The sequence below is a fragment of the Pleurodeles waltl genome, chromosome 11, assembly GCF_031143425.1.
Source record: "Pleurodeles waltl isolate 20211129_DDA chromosome 11, aPleWal1.hap1.20221129, whole genome shotgun sequence".
NCBI lineage: Eukaryota > Metazoa > Chordata > Amphibia > Caudata > Salamandridae > Pleurodeles > Pleurodeles waltl.
In genome coordinates this window covers 627,276,395-627,296,989 of record NC_090450.1, presented here as the reverse complement: position 1 = coordinate 627,296,989, position 20,595 = coordinate 627,276,395, and the positions used below count along the sequence as shown (strand labels likewise).

The window sequence follows — 20,595 nt, the reverse complement described above, 5'->3', positions numbered from 1 at the left end:
CAGGTGCCTGATCCTGGGCCCTGTATTAGTGAGCATAAATCGAGGTTTCACTGGACTAGAACTACTATCAAAATTATGAGCCATATGATTTAAGGGGAAAAATAAATGCTGCTTTTGTGATAACAACTAGTGTTTTATTGTCTTCTGGCAATGAGTTTTACCGATCTACCTGATGATGCACGACACATTTAGATAGGAATTAGGATAAACCTATACAAATATCTAAGTTTCATTATTCAAGAAAATTCAAACATTTGGCACTGAAGATTTTATTCAGATTTTTTAATCAAAATATACATACACAAAATAATACAATCTCCAACACCATAAAAACTAGTTTTAGGAAATATTATATCCCTGAATAAAAATAGATATTTATTAAAAAATAAAAACATATTGATCCCAGACATGAACAATTCTAAGAAAATGTAAACCAATACATATTTAGGATGAAAACATATCCACGCAGGTTATAAAAAACCATCATAATGTCACAATATGATTAATAGTGGGACAGTAATATTGTGACAATCAGTAGTATAACCCGGTCTGTCGACAACAACTATACAGTGGGTCAAGAATATTGAAGACAGCAGCTTGCGAGACAAAGTATTAATTAAAAGGTAAGTGCATTAAGGGGAGGATAGATTTTCTTTTCCTAACTCTACATATACATACCTTGAAGTTAGAACTACTGTGTTTGTACCCATATGTAGAGTTAGGTATAGAAAATCTAGACTGACTGACCTGTCAATAGTTTATTTTCGCTATTGTGTCCTAACAATATTGTGGTTTCAATATTCAGCAGACACACCAAAGGCCAGACACTTATATGATCAAATGACAGAACGTTAAAGAGGTGATTGGTACCACAATGTTTAATTGCAGGAAATTCATTCAATACTAAACAGCAGGCTTTCAACTAAGCTGGAGAAACATTTTGCTCCCCAAAGTCATGCTTGCACCAAGACATACTGCTGCCATTGATAAGGATTGCCCACCTTAGAAGCAAAAATGAAAATATCCTGTAAAGACTGATGTGGGAGAGTAATGTTGTTCAATATTGTTTTTAAGTGGTTGTCACTAGCCCTTGCCTTTATCACTTAAAATCAAAATAGTTAAAATAACCAACAAGCTTTTGTCCAAAAGGATTGATTCAGTGATCTTGTAACATGCTTTGCATTGGCCGTCAATTATTACACAACCATGTCTCCGTACTTTTTTTTCTTAAAAAATGATTTTTCTAAATCCTCTCATTTTTATCATCTAGATTGAATGATTATGTATGTTCTAGGAGACTCCACACAATAATGCTCATCACAGAAACCGTATAGCAATGAGGGCTTCTTAAAAACATTTGCTTTTTGTGAAAATGGATGTATTGATTCCACCAGCCTCGTGTTTCCAAAGCTCTGCTCCATAAACATTCAGGTTAACTGTCACTATATTACCAGGATCAGTTATTCAAATTTCTGTGCCTGTGCCATAAATTCGTAAGTGACCAGGTGAACAACAACATGGTCTACGTTTCACTATGTGGGCACTACCAACTCAAACAGAAAGGTTTGCTACCATAGGCCTTTACAACAACTACTCATAAACCTATGCAATACCATAGTACATAGTATGGTATGGACTTTTCAGCTCATGGGACTAGTACCTACCATTCAGTGGGTCCAGTCTTGGCATAGGAACTCTAGATCATTTCATGCTACCAAAATGTGCAGTTTGGCATCATATTGTTTGCATATTAGTGACCCCTCACTAAAGGTTGCAGTGGAGCTCTATATTTTGGTTTTATGACAGAAACTTCAGTGATTATGGAAGGCATTTTGTGAGGAAAAAAAAGCTATGAATTCTACTTTGTCTATTAAGAACGTAGTGTTCTTAGATTGCTTAAAACAATATGCCACAAGTAACATTTAGAAACTAAGCATATTACCTAGCTGACTGGGTGCGCATTGATTGTGGCAAAATTCCTTAAACAATATACTGTCAAAAAAAATCTTTGCATACGAAGTGATCAGCTGTGTGCCCTGTCTTTTTCTGCAATGAATAACACACAAACAGAATTTGTCTGCTTACACTAAACACCAAAGAGCAGGGTATTTGATTTTTCTTATTCTATGCATAGTTATTTGGAGAATTAGAAGAATAATGTGTCTCACTTAGGTCTACAACTGTATTATTGACTTGCAAGCTATTATAGCTAATCAGTGTGTTTATTCAGTGTCTATTCTCACATACCTATCTTTCAATACATTGGTCTCCCTCCCTGGTGGAGGCCACTCTGTGGCCAGGGAAGTGGAGTACAACTCTCTGCTTTGGTAGACCAACAGCCAAGGCCACTGAGGTGGCAAATGTTCTCAAATGTATGTGATGACATATATCAGATGTGTCCAACATGTTTAGGAGGTCTATAGTCATGTCAAGCTTTTCAGGATGACCACTGACTATAGTGTCTGACTTATTCGTATTTATAATAAATATACTTAAATGTATTTTATATGGATAACCTGGACATTTGGTGCCATTCCGGACTTGCTTTGGACACCACTGTAATAGAAAGAAAAGGAGCCGCGTTTTAAATAAAATTTTCTCAAACAGTCTTAGGCCCTAGTGAGAGCAATACAGCAGCAACACACTTTCAGGGACGCCGGTTAGAGAAAGCATGAGACTGTAAAGCTGAGCTAACTTTTTCAAATTCGCATGTTAATAAATTAAAAGTATGCCACTGGACATTTAAGATATACATCATTTTGTCATGTCCCCTCCAATGTTGTCTGGTTGATGGGAGTCCGAACACCTGGAGTACATGGGTGCTGATGTCAAAACACCAACAACATGAACTCTATCCTAAAAATGTGAAAACGACTTTGCCATTAATTTGCACATGGAAAGTGAGTTGTAATTGTGTGCACAGGTTATGAACATTTGTACGCAGTTAAAATATGGAATGCTAAATCGAAGGAAAACTATTCTCTTTAAATCTAAAAAGTATAATAGGTGCTTAACAAATATTTGTGCAGTAGGCAAATGCCTTTGTTTAAATGTGCAATATAGATAAGAATCTTAAAATTACAATCTCTCTGGAAAATGATACAAACTCCATGTTTGCGACAAAATTAATGGAGCTTTAGATTTTGATAATCTACCTATTAAAATCTAGAACACTCAAAAACCGAAGTAATGTAGAACATTGCCTTCTCTTACATACCAAGATTACATTACTCACCCACAATAGTTGGCTTCTTGTGTAGTAGGGTCTAACTTATGCAAGAGAAACCTTCCACGTTATAGGGTGTAATCAGATAAGACATGAAGGGGTAGTGTTTTTTCCTGTGGTAGACAGAACTGGGCAAACCTAGGTACGAGTTTAGAGAGTGAGTGAGCGATGGGCAGAAGGGAATCTGACATTTTGCATTTCTGAAGTGCAAAGGACACTGGAATAACTATTACAGCAAGGCATATTTCTGGAATGGGAACAAAGCCTCAGTTTTAAAAACATTAAATGGAAAAACTTCAAGAACTTTGTTTGATTTGCCTGGACACTGCTGCCATTCATAGTGATAAGTTGCCTTTTAAAATCCCACCTATGATCACTCCCAGATAGCAAGACTGGTATGGAAAAATAGAAGATTTGCTTAAAGCTGCAGAAAAAAAAAATCTTTTTTGCTTGATAGAGGACTGTGGAAACAATTCCGTCCCCAACTTTGCTGTGATTCTGTGACTGGAAAGTTGCTCCTAGAGCTAAAGGAGGTTAACCCAAGGACGTGAGAGTTCAGGTCCAGAAAGAAAGCTAGACTATTCTGTTCTAAGGAGGGGAATGCAGAAGGTCCTGGAACCAGGGGAAGCTGTGGCTGTCTAGAAAGACCATTAGAACATTTAAAACTGGATAATCCGCAATACCCACAGATTGCAGCAGCTCTTCCCAATTCTCCAGGGCCTTTTTCAACATGCCCATGTGAAATGCCTCCAGAGTAATCATAGAAACTTGCATCAGTTGTACATTTTTCTGTGGACACGATCTGGAGCTGAGAGGAGCTATACTAAAACATGAACTTGCAGCCTGGTATCCAAGAGGCCTCTGATGAAAGTTTGGAGATCTTTGGAGCACACAAGAAGTTATGGAAGTTTGTGTAAACGTTAAGAGAGATTTTTCATCCATGAAAGAGTGGCATAAGGTAGCAAATCTATACAATAAAAGTGGCCTTTGGAGCCACATTTTACCACTTTGTCACACTGGGAGCTTTTGTTTGTGAACTTCTTAGCTACTGGGCGAGTGCAAATAAGGGTTTCAAGCCTTGTGGAGATCTGTTCAGCTACCGTTTTTAGTTTCACCCTCCTAAAGATTTTCCAGACATTAATTTTAGTCTAATGGCAAACATCTGGCCAGGACAAACCATAGATATGTATAGATAGACAAATGTAGTTCAGTTTGGTGTTGCATGCGTTCTACATCTAATTTCTTCTCAGGAAAGACTTTGCGTTGGTATCAAGCTACCAAAAGTAAGAGGTTATTCTGCAAAGATGCCAGTTTACACAATAGGAGCCATTTAGTTTTGGCTCCAGTCACAGCTCACATCTTTCTCCCCCACAGTTTAACAACTTGGTGTCCTACCAGGACTAGAACAGCATGTTAGAGTGAGACCCTCACATAAAAATGAAAAATTAACTAGGTCCTAACCGAAAAATGGATATACAAACTGTGATATTTACAATTATATTTAGAACCTACTGAATGGATAGGAAACTCTAATAAATCTTCCCTCCTGGTATATGGACAGTAAACTTTTTTAAATTTAACTTGTTCACAAATTGTTTCTTTCCATGAAATCATATTTGCACATACATTAAATAACTTTGGGTAACTATAGGTTCGCATACAGAGAAAAAATATATTTCCTTTACAATGTTGTTGATCTCATAGGATGGTCATCAAGTACTTTTAACTAAGCATACCACTAGCTAAAGGTCTGTAGAACATATTGTATGTGACTACGCTCTTTTTTTTATACATCAGAAATTACGATCTACTTCCTCTGTGCACTCAATTTAAAAAATGTCAGTGACTACAAAGGATAAGTAAATCTCCATTATGGCAACAGCGTACTTTTTTAGATGGCTCTCACAGAAACATAGCCTGCCTTAACATCCTAATATACTGTCATGAATAGACAGAACGATTAAAAACCCAATGGACATTACCAAATGATATGAAAGATGTCAACACATTCTATTTTGAATGGCTTACGGTCAACTTATAGCATCAAAAATATGAACATTCTGGGGCGATATTCCTTTATGCAATAAGTGGTCATAGTTGAAGACTGACAAAATAAAATAGTAAACTACTGTAGGCCTAAAACTTGAAATAATGAGAACTCACTGAAACATCAATTAATTACAAACATCATGTACAAAAACAGTATAGTAACACAATATGTGGAAACATGCACATTCTTCAGCACTGCTATTGTTGGTCCTCAACCTTTCATTATAGGAACATATGTTAATTTCAGAATGCTTTTAGGCATTAGTTTTAGACAACTTTAAATCAGAGATGAAGGGGGCATATACATAACTTGACGTTTATAGGTTATTGTTGGTGTTTGGTTTGCCCAGAGCTGAAGTATCACGTAGTTCCGAGGCACCACCTTTCCCCATTTTTAGCTCTGAACACCACTGCAAAGAGAGTGACGTGGACACCTGTTGGATCAGGATTCTTCTAACTCATAACAATATTCCAATCTCTGAATTTCTCCTACTCTGGCAAGTATACATTGGTGACCATAGACAACATACAGTACTTCAAGCGTGTAGCTTGATCATGAACAGACAGGCATTTTGTGTGATAAAATTGGAGCGCTTGTAAAATATACATCTATATATACATATATACTGCAATGAATTCATTTGACAAGATATTTGGAAATGCAATATTTTAAAATCATTAAAGTGCATTTTCTAAAATAAGAAGGATGTGGCTCTGGCACTGCATGCGGAAAGACAGATGTTATCCTCTTCCAGAATGTATTCCAGTAGTAATAGACACATTCACCACACCTTCATATCTTCGGTCTACTAGATGGTGGTTTCAAAGCCTACATGAAAAAAAGAAACACAGATATCATTTATACATAATTGAATAAAATCATGACATTACTACAGTTCCAGTTACTACCTCAATGCACCTCCACCTGGTTCCCTAGTGCAACATTAAACAGGTTTCGAAAGGGATTTTAACATGATCATGTTCCATTGCTTTCATATTGTAAATTTATGTTAAAGAAATATGTAGGAGTGTGTGTCTTCTTTCATCAATGTGAAAGGACTTCGGAACCTATTTTGAGTTCTTCTGTGAATAAAAGGTGAGTACTCGGGCCAGAGTTACCAATTCCAAGTGCAAGAGTGGGGACGGGTTATTTTCATGATGAACGTATTTGATGTATAGAGTGGAAAAACCATATAGTCAGTTTCAATAAAGATTAGAAATGCAAATGGTCAAGGTTTCTTTTAAATTAAGTTAATGATACTGACACCCCCCCTCTAACACTTAGGTTATTGTGATTTCCCTTTTTAAAAAAAAAATCTTTACCCTCCACTCTATGTCTTTATGGCCACTCGCTCTAGTATCTGCTTCTCAGATTCAGCCTTACCACTCATTCCTCACCCTGAAGCTTTTAAAACAACTTCTGCCTTACATAGATATCAGAAAGATAGCGGAATGGGGCTTGCCTCCTCATATTAATGTTAAGCCTCCTCTTTATTACATTTGTTTATACCGATGGTTCCAATGAAGATATGAGTCAGCAGAATATAGCACCCACTAATATGGAGGACAATAAGCAGATCACCTGTATTTAGCAGCTATCTTTATTACAATTGAAAGTAAAAATCTAAATGGATTTCAACCCAGTGCTGGGGACAAATGTGGTAGTTCGGGCTTTCTCTTGTGTGTTTGGTAGGAATTGACATACCACTGAGTCAGCGATTCACATGGCCCTGAACTTTGTATGTCCTACAAGCTCAATAAAATTCCATCCTTACTTGACCTCTCCTTTATTAGGCTCCTACGTGCTCAACTGGAATTAACTGAAGTCTTGTTCAATGTACTGGAGAAAGCATAAGATGCATAATAACTCCACTGTACTGCTCACATTGTGAATGAAGTCAAATTTCACCACGTGACTTTGCAATGGAGTGATGGTTTGAGTTGCGTGCATGGACTACATTGCAAAAGGTGTTTCCATCTCAACGGTGCTTAGAGAGTAGATATACTGCTACCCTGGGGTAAATATTTCCCAGTGCTACAATATCCAATTCTACAGTTCATTAGCTTAAGCAGCTTTTCCTTTGGTGAAAAATGCATGTCTCAACAATGGCCATTATATTTTACCAACAACTACCTCCTTGGGCCCCAGCTTGTAATCTCCAAGGAGTCTGGTAAGTGGAGCTAATGGATCCATTGGGATTTAGACTGTTAGAGGCCATGGGGTAAATGTCCAGGATGGTAAGTCTAACTGCTCACACTGTCAAATGTTCCAGGTATCAATGTGTACAATAATGAGGAATTACCAGGAGGTCACCGATGCAGTAAATCAGATTCCCCCCATTAATTCCACATTTTGTAATGGATCCTTGGGTTCCTATTTGTAATGGTGTTTTACTATCCCCAAAGTTACTTTGGTGTATTACCAGAATATTGAGTCAAAAATAGCAACATGCTAAAATATTGTCTCCAAACCACCAACACTGATCCTCATTAGTAAACCTCAGCAGCATGGAGTGCAGAGGAAGAGACCTCCTCACACACACAACCCCCTGAAAGATAACAGGGGTGAAGACACATTTTGATGCCATCAGCACTATCTGCTTCCTCCCTTCGACCTGCCATGGCACAAACCCCAGATTTACAGCTTGCTTAGGGCAGGTGGTACACTTGAGCAGAAATGTGACCAGAATAGGGGTAGGAAAGATCGAGCAATTTTGGGTCTGTATGGTTATTTGCAATTCCTGGGACAATGGCATACTGACCATATTTGGATGGGTTATAATGACGGGAATTGTTAATTCCAGTGCTAGTAACTCCATCTTTATCCAACAGAAGGTGATATATGCAGTCTGAATGCAACAGTAGGTTACTTCTATATTCATTTTCTACATATATTTACAATTGATGCATTTGTACATGTAAAAGCACTTGATCTTTTATTATGTTGAAAGATCACAGCTTGGTTCCAAGCTAGGGCACAGAGCTAATCTACAGCAAGAATTGAGGAATCGTAATGGAGGAAATGTTAACTCTCTAATCATGAGATACATGCTGTAAGCGGACACAAAGCTTTCCGTGAATAAGGAGCGGTATTTAAAGAGTCAGAACATGAGTGTACAAAACCTATTTTCAAGGTTTGTTGAAAGAGAAGAGAAACGTTCTCCTGTGAGAAAGGAAGGAACTTCCAGTGTTTCTTTTTTTTGCAGTTTCATACAATGCAAACTCTACCGAAAGGTATTTAGGTCATGTAACTGGGGCTCCTGTAAAATCACATAAAGTCACAAACATAACTTTTAGGCAGGGGGAGATAAAGTGATCTTCACAGAATAACAGGATGTTGAATCGACACCAAGACTCAATCCTGGCTCCCTAGTTCCAAGCCGGCAGCTCTGGTGGTAACACCACATTCTCTCCACGGTCAACAATAATGTTCAGGCATTTCACAAAAGTAATGGGATACTCGATAAAGCGGAGCAAAATATATTAACCTGTGCAGATACGTCAAATTGATAAGCACCCTTGCAAAGTTTGGCTATAACCTTACCTGTGGAGGAGCTGGTGGGCGAACAGGTAGACCTTTTGGCTGACCTGGCTTTGCCACTGGAACAGGTGGAGGAACATTCAACTGCTGTCCCTAATATGCAATAAAATATGTTGTACACAAACTGAAATCCATTGGACACTGGTTTATTTAATCAACTCATTTTTAAATTAAACAAAACATGAATGTTGACACATAATGTACCTTAACTACAGCAATACTAAACCCGGGCATTTAACTGAGTTGTGGTTTGTTGTAGGCTCTTCTGGAATGGCATAAGGACCACTGACTTACAGAATTTAACAGGGTTTATGCAGCATTGAGTAAAATAAACCGTTTTTTTACCCAGTTCTTAATTGGTACACTACTAGCAATAGACATTCCAAATTGTTCATTGTTTGATGATGTCTCTTTGGGTATTGAGACCTACTGTGGCATCATGAATCCACCCCTTTAGTGTCAGTGTGACAAATCTGTCCCTTAAAGGCCAGAGGGACCCTTTAGCCCTTCTGGCATTTACCAGGTGGGATGCAGCTACTGGACTGCCTTGACCCAACAATGAAGGCTATTATGTCCTCATTATAGATGTGGGCTCCTGCATTATGAGACGAGTTTCAATATTTATGCATTTTAGTGTCAAGTCCAGCCCTCCGCCCCCGTAAAAATCATAAGTATTTGCTTTCAGTGGACATTAAATGTTTTCTTACAAGTTACTTTTATTTTCGATATATAGCATTGCACCCATCTTAGCTTACAATACATGAAACCACATGTGGTTTGGAACGCTGCTGCTTCTGGTACAGATCGTCTTTTTGAGCACTTCCTAGAGGAAATTGATTTTGCATGCCAATCGAGTCACTTAGTTGCTATCTTTCTCAGAAGTAGTCAACAGACTACAGCAGGATAGGTACTTTATCTACAAAATTATTTTAGCAAGGGATCGAACAACTACAATATTGCCAAGCACCTCCAAAGTGAAACTCTATAGCAAACATCACTATTAAAACACTCTACTTGCTACCTATTTTTCCAAACTAATTTTCTAGGTATGTGTTACAACCAGTTGACTTAAAGCCTTCTATCTCGTTTACAATATAGGTATGTTATTGTACAGCATTCAGTTTACTTACAAAAGTGCTAGCTGGCTTGGAGACAGGAACAGGAGGTGGTGGAGTACTTGGTTTTACTGGCTACAGACGGAAAAGTAAAGTACATTTTAAGAGGAAAATGTATGGTATTATTTTGACACATGGTTCAAATGTAAGATCATAATGTCACCTTATCAATCATAAAATCCCCAAAATGAACAGTGATTAAATCATATTAATATAATATGCTTTTCTTACACTTTCATACCTACTCATTGTTATGTAACGTCATTGTATTATGTTATCAAACAGATTTTTGAATTATTGTCCAAGTTTTCATGATCTTACATCGGGATGGATTCAACACACAACTTTATAGCTTCTAAGACATCACAGTGGCTCGAGTGAAAGGTATTGGACATTTCACAGCATGCTCCATCAAGGGCTTGAAACTATTCGACCAGATCACCCCTACCCGAATGGAACTCAAGTGGCTTTCCTTGCGTTCCATCATCATGTTCAAGACGAGCAGGATCACCTACTAGGATACCATGAATTACCCACGACCCTATAGGAAAAAACAAATCAGCTCTGCTGTATTCTGACGCAGCCGGAGACCTCCAATACGTAAAGAAATAAATGGAAGAAAGGCAGAAAATATAGGGAACTGGCATTCTTCTTGTACAGGTTCTAGGCCAACATTTACATAAAGATCAGAACCGTACTCCCCTCTCCAGCTAAGGAAAACAATGAAGTTTCACCACTTGAATGAATACTAACGTCCTGATTTACTAACTATTCAAGCAAGCAGCAACCAAATTTGCTTAAATGGGTTACACAACGGGGAAAAACAGCACAGGGACACATCTACTTAGCAATGCCTGCTGATGCCATACCCTGAGTGGTGCTCTAATTAGGCTAACTTCTGCAATGCACAGACTAACACCGTGGTGCAGAGTTGATTGAGCACCGTCTAGCGTAGAATTTGTACATGTAACATTTTTTCAGTACAAATTCCTATAGACAGTCAGAAGATCCCAGACATTGGATATGTATTGTGGGCTGCAGCACACATGCAAACTGCGTTTTTTTGGGGAAAAAGGTACACTTTTCTCTTTTGTTAGCACCAGTGCTGAAACTTTAATTTTTTTATGTAATTCCAATAGGACTATTTTTGTGAATTTGTCGTGGGGCTAATTTCTACAGATGTTTGTGCTGATCTGCACAAGTGACAACCTTTTAACACAAAGCGGGGCAATTCACATAAATACATAAATGCATGCTTTTGGGGTGACATTATGTATAAGTAATACATTTAAAATTGATTATGTTGTGAATAATTTGTATGACCACGATGTAATTCCACTGCTGCACTACTGGCGCAAATGTGATAATTTTGTAAATGAGTTCTAATTTCATACTGCAATGTATTCAACCTATTACACTTTAAAACTATAATGTAATTATAGCATTAACATGATTGTAATTAAATTGGAATGGAATGTTGTAATTCTGTGTTGTAATTTATTATGCTAACATTACTTAAATATAGCGTAATGATAATGTACATCTCTAGGATTAAAAGTCACTATATTCAGAGTGGCCGCATTACCTCATAAAACTATGTATGTATGCACCAGATATGCGAGGGTACCATTTAATATATTCTACTGTGTTTTATTTTTCATTACAGGCCTGTCCCGACGTCGCAACATGCAACCTAACAAGACACTCTCTCACTGTTCACTGATAATAAATTGGGGCAAGCTATAAGCGAATCACAATGTTCCATCCTCTATGGTGGAACCTTCAGAAGCTGCGAGATGAACAGTGTACTGCTACATGAACACATTGAGGCACCACAGATGGAGGAAAATACTAAACTCGTGTTTTTGGGACAGACACACGGTTGCTGTGCACCATCTCTCTAAAACGCGGAAGGAAGGTGCTCACACACTGGCTGTCTCAGCAGGGGTGTAACACAAACCCCTGTAGTCCCTGTGGCGCTGATGGGGGGGCAGCCATACAGAGGGACCCTGAACCCATTAGTGCGACCCCCATTGTAAGCGAGGCCAATGAATTTCAGTATTTTGTGTTCGGCAATGTGTCTCAGCCCCAAACAGCAGTAACTGTGCTCTCACAGCAGTGCTTAATTTGGGCTTGTTGTTTCCGGTGCTGAGCACCTGCACTTGTGAGGGTCGGGGCTTATTCTTCTGCCTCAAGCATTTGCTGCGACCAAAAGACACATATGGGAAAGACTGAGGAAGAGAAAAACGAAAAAGAGTGATGTAAGGAAATGCCTCCTTGGCATGGTTGCCCCCTGACTTTTTGCCTTTGCTGATGCTATGTTTACAATTGAAAGTGTGCTGAGCCCTGCTAACCAGGCCCCAGCACCAGTGTTCTTTCCCTAACCTGTACTTTTGTATCCACAATTGGCAGACCCTGGCATCCAGATAAGTCCCTTGTAACTGGTACTTCTAGTACCAATGGCCCTGATGCCAAGGAAGGTCTCTAAGGGCTGCAGCATGTCTTATGCCACCCTGGAGACCTCTCACTCAGCACAGACACACTGCTTGCCAGCTTGTGTGTGCTAGTGAGGACAAAACGAGTAAGTCGACATGGCACTCCCCTCAGGGTGCCATGCCAGCCTCTCACTGCCTATGCAGTATAGGTAAGACACCCCTCTAGCAGGCCTTACAGCCCTAAGGCAGGGTGCACTATACCATAGGTGAGGGTACCAGTGCATGAGCATGGTACCCCTACAGTGTCTAAACAAAACCTTAGACATTGTAAGTGCAGGGTAGCCATAAGAGTATATGGTCTGGGAGTCTGTCAAACACGAACTCCACAGCACCATAATGGCTACACTGAAAACTGGGAAGTTTGGTATCAAACTTCTCAGCACAATAAATGCACACTAATGCCAGTGTACATTTTATTGCAAAATACACCCCAGAGGGCACCTTAGAGGTGCCCCCTGAAACTTAACCGACTGTCTGTGTAGGCTGACTAGTTCCAGCAGCCTGCCACACTAGAGACATGTTGCTGGCCCCATGGGGAGAGTGCCTTTGTCACTCTGAGGCCAGTAACAAAGCCTGCACTGGGTGGAGATGCTAACACCTCCCCCAGGCAGGAGCTGTGACACCTGGCGGTGAGCCTCAAAGGCTCACCCCTTTGTCACACTCCAGCTTAGTGGAGTTGCCCGCCCCCTCCGGCCACGGCCCCCACTTTTGGCGGCAAGGCTGGAGGGAACAAAGAAAGCAACAAGGAGGAGTCACTGGCCAGTCAGGACAGCCCCTAAGGTGTCCTGAGCTGAAGTGACTCCAACTTTTAGAAATCCTCCATCTTGCAGATGGAGGATTCCCCCAATAGGGTTAGGATTGTGACCCCCTCCCCTTGGGAGGAGGCACAAAGAGGGTGTACCCACCCTCAGGGCTAGTAGCCATTGGCTACTAACCCCCCAGACCTAAACACGCCCTTAAATTTAGTATTTAAGGGCTACCCTGAACCCTAGAAAATTAGATTCCTGCAAACTACAAGAAGAAGGACTGCCTAGCTGAAAACCCCTGCAGAGGAAGACCAGAAGACGACAACTGCCTTGGCTCCAGAAACTCACCGGCCTGTCTCCTGCCTTCCAAAGAACTCTGCTCCAGCGACGCCTTCCAAGGGACCAGCGACCTCTGAAGACTGCCTTGCTTCGAAAAAGACAAGAAACTCCCGAGGACAGCGGACCTGCTCCAAAAAGACTGCAACTTTGTTTCGAGGAGCAGCTTTAAAGACCCTGCAATCTCCCCGCAAGAAGCGTGAGACTTGCAACACTGCACCCGGCGACCCCGACTCGGCTGGTGGAGAACCAACACCTCAGGGAGGACCCCCGGACTACTCTCCGACTGTGAGTACCAAAACCTGTCCCCCCTGAGCCCCCACAGCGCCGCCTGCAGAGGGAATCCCGAGGCTTCCCCTGACCGCGACTCTCTGAAACCTAAGTCCCGACGCCTGGAAAAGACCCTGCACCCGCAGCCCCCAGGACCTGAAGGACCGGACTTTCACTGGAGAAGTGACCCCAAGGAGTCCCTCTCCCTTGCCCAAGTGGAGGTTTCCCCGAGGAAGCCCCCCCTTGCCTGCCTGCAGCGCTGAAGAGATCCGTTGATCTCTCATAGACTAACATTGCAAACCCGACGCTTGTTTCTACACTGCACCCGGCCGCCCCCGCGCTGCTGAGGGTGAAATTTCTGTGTGGGCTTGTGTCCCCCCCGGTGCCCTACAATACCCCCCTGGTCTGCCCTCCGAAGACGCGGGTACTTACCTGCAAGCAGACCGGAACCGGGGCACCCCCTTCTCTCCATTCTAGCCTATGCGTTTTGGGCACCACTTTGGACTCTGCACCTGACCGGCCCTGAGCTGCTGGTGTGGTAACTTTGGGGTTGCTCTGAACCCCCAACGGTGGGCTACCTTGGACCAAGAACTGAACCCTGTAAGTGTCTTACTTACCTGGTAAAACTAACAAAAACGTACCTCCCCCAGGAACTGTGAAAATTGCACTGTGTCCACTTTTAAAGTAGCTATTTGTGAATAACTTGAAAAGTATACATGCAATTGAAATGATTCAAAGTTCCTAATGTACTTACCTGCAATACCTTTCAAACAAGATAATACATGTTAAATTTGAACCTGTAGTTCTAAAAATAAACTAAGAAAAGATATTTTTCTATAACAAAACCTATTGGCTGGATTTGTCTCTGAGTGTGTGTACCTCATTTATTGTCTATGTGTATGTACAACAAATGCTTAACACTACTCCTTGGATAAGCCTACTGCTCGACCACACTACCACAAAATAGAGCATTAGTATTATCTATTTTTACCACTATTTTACCTCTAAGGGGAACCCTTGGACTCTGTGCATGCTATTCCTTACTTTGAAATAGCACATACAGAGCCAACCTCCTACATTGGTGGATCAGCGGTGGGGTACAAGACTTTGCATTTGCTGGACTACTCAGCCAATACCTGATCACACGACAAATTCCAAAATTGTCATTAGAAATTGATTTTTGCAATTTGAAAAGTTTTCTAAATTCTTAAAAGACCTGCTAGGGCCTTGTGTTAGATCCTGTTTAGCATTTCTTTTAGAGTTTAAAAGTTTGTAAAAGTTTGAATTAGATTCTAGAACCAGTTGTAGATTCTTAAAAAGTATTCCAACTTTTAGAAGCAAAATGTCTAGCACAGATGTGACTGTGGTGGAACTCGACACCACACCTTACCTCCATCTTAAGATGAGGGAGCTAAGGTCACTCTGTAAAATAAAGAAAATAACAATGGGCCCCAAACCTACCAAAATACAGCTCCAGGAGCTTTTGGCAGAGTTTGAAAAGGCCAACCCCTCTGAGGGTGGCAACTCAGAGGAAGAGGATAGTGACTTGGAGGAAAATTCCCCCCTACCAGTCCTATCTAGGGAGAACAGGGTCTCTCAAACCCTGACTCCAAAAATAATAGTCAGAGATGCTGGTTCCCTCACAGGAGAGACCAACACCTCTGAAATCACTGAGGATAACTCCAGTGAAGAGGACATCCAGTTAGCCAGGATGGCCAAAAGATTGGCTTTGGAAAGAGAGATCCTAGCCATTGAGAGGGAAAGACAAGAGATGGGCCTAGGACCCATCAATGGTGGCAGCAACATAAATAGGGTCAGAGATTCTCCTGACATGTTGAAAATCCCTAAAGGGATTGTAACTAAATACGAAGATGGTGATGACATCACCAAATGGTTCACAGCTTTTGAGAGGGCTTGTGTAACCAGAAAAGTGAACAGATCTCACTAGGGTGCTCTCCTTTGGGAAATGTTCACAGGAAAGTGTAGGGATAGACTCCTCACACTCTCTGGACAAGATGCAGAATCCTATGACCTCATGAAGGGTACCCTGATTGAGGGCTTTGGATTCTCCACTGAGGAGTATAGGATTAGATTCAGGGGGGCTCAAAAATCCTCGAGCCAGACCTGGGTTGACTTTGTAGACTACTCAGTAAAAACACTAGATGGTTGGATTCAAGGCAGTGGTGTAAGTAATTATGATGGGCTGTACAATTTATTTGTGAAAGAACACCTGTTAAGTAATTGTTTCAATGATAAACTGCATCAGCATCTGGTAGACCTAGGACCAATTTCTCCCCAAGAATTGGGAAAGAAGGCGGACCATTGGGTCAAGACAAGGGTGTCCAAAACTTCCACAGGGGGGTGACCAAAAGAAAGGGGTCACAAAACCTCCCCAGGGGAAAGGTGGTGAGACAACCAAAAATAAAAATAGTCAAGAGTCTTCTAAAGGCCCCCAAAAACCTGCACAGGAGGGTGGGCCCAGAGCCTCTTCACAAAACAATCCTGGGTACAAGGGTAAAAACTTTGATCCCAAAAAGGCCTGGTGTCGAAACTGTAGTCAGTCTGGACACCAAACTGGAGACAAGGCCTGTCCCAAGAAAAGTTCCACTCCAAACTCCAATCCAGGTAACACTGGAATGGCTAGTCTCCAAGTGGGATCAACAGTGTGCCCAGAGCAAATCAGGGTCCACACTGAAGCTACTCTAGTCTCTGAGGGTGGGGTGGATTTAGCCACACTAGCTGCCTGGCCTCCTAACATGCAAAAATACAGGCAGCAGCTCTTTATTAATGGGACAAGTGTAGAGGGCCTGAGGGATACAGGTGCCAGTGTCACCATGGTGACAGAGAAACTGGTTTCCCCTGGCCAATACCTGACTGGAAAAACTTATACAGTCACCAATGCTGACAATCAAACTAAAGCACATCCCATGGCAATGGTAACTTTAGAATGGGGAGGGGTCAATGGCCTGAAACAGGTGGTGGTCTCCTCAAACATCCCAGTAGACTGTCTGCTTGGAAATGACCTGGAGTCCTCAGCATGGGCTGAGGTAGAGCTAAAGACCCATGCAGCCATGCTGGGTATCCCTGAACTGGTGTGTGTAAAAACAAGAGCACAATGCAAGGCACAGGGTGAAAAAGTAGAGCTGGAGTCTGGAAAAATGGCGCAGCCAACCAAGAGAAAAGGAAAGTCAGTTGGGAAACCAACTGCAACACAGTCAGAAAAAGAGAACCTCTCTTCTCAGGAAGAAGTTCTGCCCTATGAGGGAACTGAGCCTTTGGAGCTTGAACCTTATCAGGTTGAGCTCTTAGGCCCAGGGGGACCCTCAAGGGAGGAGCTGTGTAAGGGACAAGAAACCTGTCCCTCTCTTGAAGGCCTTAGGCAGCAAGCTGCTGAAGAGTCCAAGGGCAAGAAAAATGGAACACATAGGGTCTATTGGGAAGATGGACTCCTGTACACTGAGGCCAGAGACCCCAAACCTGGTGCCACTAGGAGAGTGGTAGTGCCTCAGTCGTTCAGAGAGTTTATTCTGACCTTAGCCCATGATATTCTCCTTGCTGGGCATTTGGGACAAACCAAGACGTGGGAGAGGTTAGTCAACCACTTCTACTGGCCCAATATGTCCCAGAAGGTTAAGGAGTTTTGCCTCTCCTGCCCCACCTGTCAATCCAGTGGTAAGACAGGTGGGCACCCAAAGGCCCCCCTCATTCCACTTCCAGTGGTGGGGGTCCCCTTTGAAAGAGTGGGTGTGGACATAGTTGGTCCACTAGAACCTCCCACAGCCTCAGGAAATATGTACATCCTAGTAGTAGTGGATCATGCTACTAGGTATCCTGAAGCTATTCCCCTTAGGTCGACTACTGCCCCTGCAGTAGCCAAGGCCCTCATTGGTATCTTTACCAGAGTGGGTTTCCCTAAGGAGGTGGTGTCTGACAGAGGTACCAACTTCATGTCAGCATACCTAAAGCACATGTGGAATGAGTGTGGAGTGACTTACAAATTCACTACACCATACCATCCACAAACTAATGGCTTAGTTGAGAGATTCAACAAGACATTAAAAGGCATGATCATGGGGCTCCCAGAAAAACTCAAAAGGAGATGGGATGTCCTCTTGCCATGTCTGCTTTTCGCTTACAGAGAGGTGCCACAGAAGGGAGTAGGATTCTCACCCTTTGAACTTCTGTTTGGCCACCCTGTAAGGGGACCACTTGCTCTTGTAAAAGAAGGCTGGGAGAGACCTCTTCATGAGCCTAAACAAGACATAGTGGACTATGTACTTGGCCTTCGCTCTAGAATGGCAGAGTACATGGAAAAGGCAACCAAAAACCTTGAGGCCAGCCAACAGCTCCAGAAGTTTTGGTATGACCAAAAGGCTGCACTGGTGGAGTTCCAACCAGGGCAGAAAGTCTGGGTTCTGGAGCCTGTGGCTCCCAGGGGGCACTCCAGGACAAATGGAGTGGCCCTTACCCAGTGCTAGAAAGGAAGAGTCAGGTCACCTACCTGGTGGACCTGGGCACAAGCAGGAGCCCCAAGAGGGTGATCCATGTGAACCGCCTTAAGCTCTTCCATGACAGGGCTGATGTGAATCTGTTGATGGTAACAGATGAGGATCAGGAGGCCGAGAGTGAACCTCTCCCTGATCTTCTGTCATCAGACCCAAAAGATGGCTCAGTAGATGGAGTGATCTACTCAGACACCCTCTCTGGCCAACAGCAAGCTGATTGTAGGAGAGTCCTACAACAGTTTCCTGAACTCTTCTCCTTAACCCCTGGTCAGACACACCTGTGTACCCATGATGTGGACACAGGAGACAGCATGCCTGTCAAAAACAAAATCTTTAGACAGTCTGACCATGTTAAGGAAAGCATCAAGGTGGAAGTCCACAAGATGCTGGAATTGGGAGTAATTGAGCGCTCTGACAGCCCCTGGGCTAGCCCAGTGGTCTTAGTCCCCAAACCTCACACCAAAGATGGAAAGAAAGAGATGAGGTTTTGTGTGGACTACAGAGGGCTCAATTCTGTCACCAAGACAGATGCTCATCCAATTCCTAGAGCTGATGAGCTCATAGATAAATTAGGTGCTGCCAAATTCTTAAGTACCTTTGACTTGACAGCAGGGTACTGGCAAATAAAAATGGCACCTGGAGCAAAAGAGAAAACAGCATTCTCCACACCTGATGGGCATTATCAGTTTACTGTTATGCCCTTTGGTTTAAAGAATGCCCCTGCCACCTTCCAAAGGTTGGTGAATCAAGTCCTTGCTGGCTTGGAGTCCTTTAGCACAGCTTATCTTGATGATATTGCTGTCTTTAGCTCCACCTGGCAGGATCACCTGGTCCACCTGAAGAAGGTTTTGAAGGCTCTGCAATCTGCAGGCCTCTCTATCAAGGCATCCAAATGCCAGATAGGGCAGGGAACTGTGGTTTACTTGGGCCACCTTGTAGGTGGAGGCCAAGTTCAGCCACTCCAACCCAAGATCCAGACTATTCTGGACTGGGTAGCTCCAAAAACCCAGACTCAAGTCAGGGCATTCCTTGGCTTGACTGGGTATTACAGGAGGTTTGTGAAGGGATATGGATCCATTGTGACAGCCCTCACTGAACTCACCTCCAAGAAAATGCCCAAGAAAGTGAACTGGACTGTGGAATGCCAACAGGCCTTTGACACCCTGAAACAAGCAATGTGCTCAGCACCAGTTCTAAAAGCTCCAGATTATTCTAAGCAGTTCATTGTGCAGACAGATGCCTCTGAACATGGGATAGGGGCAGTTTTGTCCCAAACAAATGATGATGGCCTTGACCAGCCTGTTGCTTTCATTAGCAGGAGGTTACTCCCCAGGGAGCAGCGTTGGAGTGCCATTGAGAGGGAGGCCTTTGCTGTGGTTTGGTCCCTGAAGAAGCTGAGACCATACCTCTTTGGGACTCACTTCCTAGTTCAAACTGACCACAGACCTCTCAAATGGCTGATGCAAATGAAAGGTGAAAATCCTAAACTGTTGAGGTGGTCCATCTCCCTACAGGGAATGGACTTTATAGTGGAACACAGACCTGGGACTGCCCATGCCAATGCAGATGGCCTTTCCAGGTTCTTCCACTTAGAAAATGAAGACTCTCTTGGGAAAGGTTAGTTTCATCCTCTTTCGTTTGGGGGGGGGTTGTGTAAGGAAATGCCTCCTTGGCATGGTTGCCCCCTGACTTTTTGCCTTTGCTGATGCTATGTTTACAATTGAAAGTGTGCTGAGGCCTGCTAACCAGGCCCCAGCACCAGTGTTCTTTCCCTAACCTGTACTTTTGTATCCACAATTGGCAGACCCTGGCATCCAGATAAGTCCCTTGTAACTGGTACTTCTAGTACCAAGGGCCCTGATGCCAAGGAAGGTCTCTAAGGGCTGCAGCATGTCTTATGCCACCCTGGAGACCTCTCACTCAGCAGACACACTGCTTGCCAGCTTGTGTGTGCTAGTGAGGACAAAACGAGTAAGTCGACATGGCACTCCCCTCAGGGTGCCATGCCAGCCTCTCACTGCCTATGCAGTATAGGTAAGACACCCCTCTAGCAGGCCTTACAGCCCTAAGGCAGGGTGCACTATACCATAGGTGAGGGTACCAGTGCATGAGCATGGTACCCCTACAGTGTCTAAACAAAACCTTAGACATTGTAAGTGCAGGGTAGCCATAAGAGTATATGGTCTGGGAGTCTGTCAAACACGAACTCCACAGCACCATAATGGCTACACTGAAAACTGGGAAGTTTGGTATCAAACTTCTCAGCACAATAAATGCACACTAATGCCAGTGTACATTTTATTGCAAAATAC

At 42.6% G+C, this 20,595-nt stretch overlaps 1 protein-coding gene across 1 annotated transcript in view; it reads right to left on the bottom strand.

The window, feature by feature from the left end:
- Positions 1-253: 253 nt before the first annotated feature.
- LOC138265938 (zinc metalloproteinase-disintegrin-like VLAIP-B) overlaps positions 254-20,595 on the bottom strand; it is a 206,638-nt gene continuing 186,296 nt past the window's right edge. Inside the window, exons 23-25 of the mRNA XM_069214136.1 lie at positions 9,947-10,006; positions 8,820-8,909; positions 254-6,104 (exon numbers count right to left, since the gene is read on the bottom strand). Coding sequence (XP_069070237.1) covers positions 6,069-6,104; positions 8,820-8,909; positions 9,947-10,006 — 186 coding nt within the window. The 3' untranslated portion in view covers positions 254-6,068. The remainder of the gene's footprint in view (positions 6,105-8,819; positions 8,910-9,946; positions 10,007-20,595) is intronic.